A 6,104-nucleotide genomic window follows, 5' to 3' on the forward strand; every position below is an offset into this window, starting at 1 on the left:
ACATGGCCCAGCAGTCAGCAGAGGGGATGAGTAGAAGGGGGAAACTTCTTCCTTTCCAGAGAGTATGCACTTTAGGGGTTATTATGCAGTAGTCTTGATGAGTATAAATAGCCTGAGCAGTTGGCTCTTCAAAGTTGGCTCCTTGGCCGGGTGCGGTGGCTCACGCCTATATCCCAGCACATTGGGAGGCTGAGGTGAGAGGACTGCCTGAGCCCACAAGTTTGAGACCAGCTTGGGCAACTTAGCGAGACAACTCTACAATAAATTAAGAAAAATTAGCCAGGCATAATTAGTGCCTGTAGTTCCAGCTACTTGGAAGGCTAAAGTGGAAGGATTACCTGAGCCCAGCAGGTAGAGACTGGTAGCATAAGCATGCTACCGCATTCTAGCCTGGAGGAAGGAGTGAGACACCAACTAAAAAAAAAAAAAAAAAAAAGTTGGCTCTTTGAAAGTGTGGAGCTAGCCGGGCTCGGTGGCTCAGCCTGTAATCCCGCGCCTTTGGGAGGCTGAGGTGAGTGGATTGCCTGAGCCTGCGGGTTCAAGACCCGCCTGGGCAACTTGACGAGACCTCATTTCTACAACAAACCAAAAATTGGCCGGGTGTGGTAGCGCACGCCTGTAGTTCCAGCTACTTGGAAGGCTGAGGCGGAAAGATTGCCGGAGCCCAGCAGGTCAAGGCTGCGGTGGTCGGGAGTGGTCACTGGACTCCAGTCTGGGCAACAGTGTGAGACTCCAACTCAAAAAAAAAAAAAAAAAAAAAAAGAAAGTGTGGAGCTGAGGCCTTCCTTGATGCTGGCTCATCTCAAGTGCAAGTGCAATGCTGGCAGTGTTGCAGGGACCCAAGTCTCCATGCCCCTGATGGTGTGTGCGGGAGTGGGGATGCTGCAGATGGAGCAGGGGACCCCAGAGAAGTCCCACGGCTGGGGGAAGAGGGAGAGGTGGCCTGGGCCGTGAGAGAAACTATCCTGGCTGCAGTATGCTTAGGTACCCAACCCACCACTCTGGTTCTTTCCAATAGTCCCCAGACCACTGTAACCTGGATCTGGTTCTTGCCTACCCATCTGTTCTCTGGAGATTCAGTCCCTTTCTAGCCTCAGGTCCTCTGTACCTGCTGCTGTTTGCCAAAAACTCTCTTCCTCCAACTCTGCTTCTGATGGTTTTTCCCCATCTGATAGGGCCTCAGCAAAATGTCACCTCCTGGGAGGCATCCCCCACCTTTCTATTCACCTCTCTATCAAAAGCAGTTCTCTATTTCCTCAAAAAGCTTCCTATCATTCTTTCATGTCATTTACCACAAGTTGTACTTGACATTCATTTGTTCCTTTACTGGTTCATGGTCAGTGTGTGGTCACTGATGAGTCCACTGTGCCCAGCAGGTAGGGTACACAATAGGTACTTCATAAATACATGTTGCAGAAGTGCTCTCACTCGCTCACTCTGGAGTGAGGGACCTAATGTGCCCTGCATACCTATCGCCTCTGAAGGCTGAAGGGCAGGGACAAGATGGAAGCCCAGTGCTCTCCAGTCCAGCATGGCCCAGGGGCAGCTTGGGGTTAGTTCAAGGCCGCTAAGCAAGTCCAGCCAAGGGATTAGGTCAAGTGGGTCGAGGCGGCTCTGAGAGAGGCCGAGGCCGCCATGTGCTACTGCACATGGGTGAGGACTGTGGCTGTTCTGGGAGTTTGTTCACCTCATCTGAGGCGCCAGGACCTAGGTTCACGTAGGTTCCAGGCAGCTGCACATAATGGTCCCCAAGTAGTGTAGACACTATCCGCTCCACTTCCCCTACTAGTGCTCCAAAGGTGGGTCGTGCTGCTGGGTCTGCCTTCCAGCATCGCTGCATCACATGATACCTGCAGGAGGTAGGGGGGAGAGGAAGATGTCAGGGGCAGGGCATACCTCTACTCAGGGATTCTGGGCCATCCACCTCTGGCAGGCACATAGGGACGAGGACAAGTGATAGAGCCTAGTGCCCAGCATTGCCCAATCAGGGGCAGCTCTTCTCATCCTTATGATTGCTGTTCCAGTCCTCACTTCGCCACCCTGGCAGAAGTCGAACTACCTCAGGGGTTAAGAGCTTTTGCTCCTGTGCTCTGGGCAATGTGAACTTGGGAAAGTTCCTTAATCTCTCTGTGCATTTGGGTCTTCCTCTGATCATAAAGCAGTAGGGGCATAGGGTGAGAGGATGCCTGTGGAGTGCTCAGCATGTGGCCCAGCTTGCAAGCTATCATGGATATCATCACAGGTCTCCCAGGAAGGAAGCCTGGGTACAGTGAAATGTGGATTAAAGATCTTGAAGCAGGAGTATTTGAGGCAGAACCAGTGGCAACCTGGTTCCCAAGCTGGGTTCCAGTGCATGCCCCATTATCTTAGGGATGTCATTTCTGCCTTAAGTGCCTCTAAGTACTGTACACATTGTATCTCATATAACTGTCAGATTCTCTGAGAGTGGTACTGTTATTATCCCTACTTACAGATGAGGAAGCTGAGGCCCAGAGAGGAGAAGGGACTAGCCCTGGTGAAGTGAATGCTGTGGTGTGCCACCCAGATCACCCTTCATTCTCCCTGTGGCTGGGAGTGTTGTCTGCTGATGGCTTTTGGTTTAGGCCTTCTGTAGGAATTGTCCTAGACAGAAGAGAGCTGTCTCTGCCAAGCTCATACCCTCTCACCAGGCATAGCCTGTGACTGTAACTGATTAATGCCTGGTACAAAGACCTGGCCCCTTGGTCTCAATTTCAAAAAACTCTGGAGGGTCACTTTAGCTCAAGCAGTTTCTGTGGGATGGGCTGCAGCCTCTGTTGCATCTGCATCAAAGTCCAACTTCTCTCTCTACCTATTCCTGTTTCTCCTGCCCCCCACCTACCAATAAACCCCTTGTACATAAATCTGTATCAGAGTCTGCTTTGGGGAGCCTAGCCTGGATGCAAGTTGGCAATGGGTTAGTGAAGTAATAAAGGTGAAGCCCAAGGCAGGTAGGGCTGTGAGGAAAGGCTACGCATATCCTCTCTGAAGCAGTCTGAGATAGGAATCATCAACTACTTTTACCTGTGACCTGGTTCTTTCTGTTCTAACCACACAGGCCTGGACGCAGCTGAGGCATACCTACTGCTAATGAAGCTGAACCTCAGCACCAAACCCACCCTACACACACTGAGGACAATATAGCTGCTGCCATCCCTCCAGGAATGGGGAATCCGAAATTACATCCAGTGGGGAAAAAACCTAATCTGGAGATATAGAGGGGGCTGCTGTAGTAACTAATGGAATCTTTCCTTGAGGTTAAATGAGTAGAAAAGGTGGGAAACAGCCCTTCTTAGTGGGAGTGGGGGAGAAGAGTGCTGGGAAATCAAATCACAGGCTTCAACACAGACACTGAATTCAGAATGCTGTTACCATAGCAATTGTGAGGCCTGCCCTGTATGGGGGTAGGACCAGTCCACAGATGAGGAAACTGAGGCCCAGAAAGAATCCCTTCCCTATCAAGCAGGTCAGTCAGGTGGGAACTGCCCCTTCCTTGTCTCTAGGGCCCAGCTCCCTCCCCGTCACCACCTCCACATACTCACAGAGAATTGGGGCAATACTCAGGCTGGGGCAGGCGCCGACCCTGGGCCAAGAAGTGAGTGAGGTCAAAAGGATCAATGTGGGGGTATGGTGGAGCACCCCGTGTCAGGAGTTCCCACAGCAGCACACCGAACGACCACTGTGGGAAGAGGGAGATGAAGGCACTCAATTCTCACTCCAAATTTGGGGGCAGGTAGGCCTCCCGGGGGCTCTACCTCCCAGAGTCCTTAAGCTGGAAATAGGGGATCCATCCTCCAATGAGAGATTATTCCTCAATACCTTACTTGTGTCTTCCCTCTGTCTCTTCCCACTACCTCAGCCCGCCTAGAGTTGGGGCTGGGCAGGCCCTGGATCATATATGAGGAGTCAATGAGTTCACAGCCTCTGCTTGCCTTGGGAGATATCAGATTCCATCTTACAGCTGCCCAAGAAGTGGGCAAATGGGCTGTGGGGTTGCCCAGTTGGGGATTCCCTGGGCTCAGGTCACCCAGAGAAAGGGCAATACCCAGTGCTCCGGGGCACTGAGGCCATGTGGATTGCAGGACAGGTGGGGCCTCACCACATCAGACTTGGTGGTAAATCTATAGGTCTGCAGGCTCTCCAGTGCCATCCACTTGACAGGTAGGCGAGCATGGTGGTGCTGTCGAACACTATAGTACTCTTTGTCCAGGATGTCACGGGCCAGACCAAAGTCAGCCACCTTGACTGTGAATGACTCATCCAGCCTGGGAGGGAGGGAAATCACACCTAGGATCGGCCTCTACTGGGCCCTGAACTCACCTGTTCCAGGTTCTCACAGAATTTCAGAGACATAGTGTCTGGTCCAAGCCTGCACTGGGCAGATAGAAAAGCTGATGCCCAGAGAGGGGAGGACATACCCAGGGCTACAAAGGTTAGAATAAACCCTTCCCTGAGGCAGCACTGGGCAGCTGCAAACCTTCATGCCCCACACCCTTGCTTCACTCCAGCTACTCTGGCCTCTCACATGCAGTTCCGTGCAGCCAAGTCCCTGTGTACAAACTTCTGCTCTGCCAGGTACTCCATGCCATGGGCTACCTGCAGGCCAAAGCTGATGAGGTCCTTCACAGTGGGGTTCTGGAGACACAAGTAAGTTGGTGGTCAAGGGCAGAGCAACTCCATCTTCAGTTGCTGTTGCCCAAGCCCCCCATCCAGGGCCAGCTGAGCACTGACCCGCTGAGGTGTGCGGATGAACTGGAGCAGGTCACCATGGCACATATAGGGCAGCAGCACACGGGGCAGCCCCTCAGGTGGCAACATGATACCAATGAGAGCCAGTACATTTGGGTGGTGCAGGTCACGCATGAGCAGTCCCTCTCGCAGGAAGGCCTCCACCTCTTGCACCTCTGTGATGCCTGTAGAGCAGCTTGAGTCAGGCCCAGGGCAGGGAGGGTCAGTTGGGGAAATGGGAAATAAAGGTCTCCTGCTCAGGGTCACTCAATAAGGTAGAAGCACAGCAGGAGCTAGAACCCTCCCAACCTTCCCCCTGCCCTCCCAGCCTCTGCCCCACTTACGGCTTAGTGACTTGATGGCACAATGGATTCGATTCTGGGCCTGGTCTGTGTATTCTCCATGGTAGACAACTCCAAAGTGCCCTGGTAAGAGGGAGATAATGAGAGTGCCCTAGGCCCACGCCAAATCTTCTCATTGGTAACCAAGCCTCAGAGCACCAAACTGGCCAATCTGACATTAAAAACAAGTAGCAGCTGGGCGCAGTGGCTCAAGCCTATGATCCCAGTACTTTGGGAGGCCAAGGCGGGAGAATTGCCTGAGTCCAGGAATTTGAGACCAGCCTGGGCAACTTGGCGAGACCTTGTCTCTACAATAAATCAAAAAATTAGCAGCCGGGCTCGGTGGCTCAGCCTGTAATCCTGCACCTTTGGGAGACTGAGGTGAGTGGATTGCCTGAGCCCACAGGTTCAAGACCTGCCTGGGCAACTTGGCAAGACCTCATCTCTACAATAAATCAAAAATGAGCCGAGCGTGGTAGCACACACCTGTAGTTCCAGGTGCTTGGAAGGCTGAGGCGGAAGGATTGCCGGAGCCCAGCAGGTCGAGGCTGTGGTGGCCGGGAGCAACCACTGCACTCCAGTCTGGGTGACAGAGTGAGACTCCAACTCAAAAAAAAAAAAAAAAAAATTAGCTGGGTGTAGTGGCACATGCCTGTAGTTCCAGCTATTTGGAAGGTTGAGGCAAAAGGATCAGTTGGCCAAGGCTGGGTGGCCATGAGAGTGCCACTGCACTTCAGCCTGGGTGACAGAGTAAGACTCCAACTTAAAAAAAAAAAAACAAGCAGCAAAAGCCAGGTGTGATGGCACATGCCTGTAGTCTCAGCTACTTGGGAGGCTGAGGTGGGAGGATTTCTTGAGCCCAAGGGTTTTAAGTTCAACCTGGGCAACATAAAAAAATTGAAAAAAAAAAAAGACCCAGCTGCAGCCACATGATGGCAGAGCCCACAATCCTCCCATGCTCACTTAATTCACACCAGAACTCACTGAAGATAGTTCTTTTTCTTTTTTTTTTTTTTC

The 6,104-nt window shown here is 52.2% G+C and overlaps 1 protein-coding gene across 3 annotated transcripts in view; it reads right to left on the reverse strand.

Annotated features, from left to right (window-relative positions):
- Positions 1 to 1,304: 1,304 nt before the first annotated feature.
- MST1R (macrophage stimulating 1 receptor) overlaps positions 1,305 to 6,104 on the reverse strand; it is a 13,659-nt gene continuing 8,859 nt past the window's right edge. For all 3 annotated transcript variants that reach the window (XM_008063183.1, XM_008063182.2, XM_008063181.2), the window contains 6 exons: positions 5,091 to 5,171; positions 4,750 to 4,931; positions 4,544 to 4,653; positions 4,118 to 4,283; positions 3,561 to 3,697; positions 1,305 to 1,850 (listed from right to left, as the gene is read on the reverse strand). In XM_008063183.1, coding sequence (XP_008061374.1) covers positions 1,595 to 1,850; positions 3,561 to 3,697; positions 4,118 to 4,283; positions 4,544 to 4,653; positions 4,750 to 4,931; positions 5,091 to 5,171 — 932 coding nt within the window. In that variant the 3' untranslated portion in view covers positions 1,305 to 1,594. The remainder of the gene's footprint in view (positions 1,851 to 3,560; positions 3,698 to 4,117; positions 4,284 to 4,543; positions 4,654 to 4,749; positions 4,932 to 5,090; positions 5,172 to 6,104) is intronic.

The sequence above is a fragment of the Carlito syrichta genome, unplaced genomic scaffold (assembly GCF_000164805.1).
Source record: "Carlito syrichta isolate Samal-C Ts95f unplaced genomic scaffold, Tarsius_syrichta-2.0.1 Scaffold306628, whole genome shotgun sequence".
NCBI lineage: Eukaryota > Metazoa > Chordata > Mammalia > Primates > Tarsiidae > Carlito > Carlito syrichta.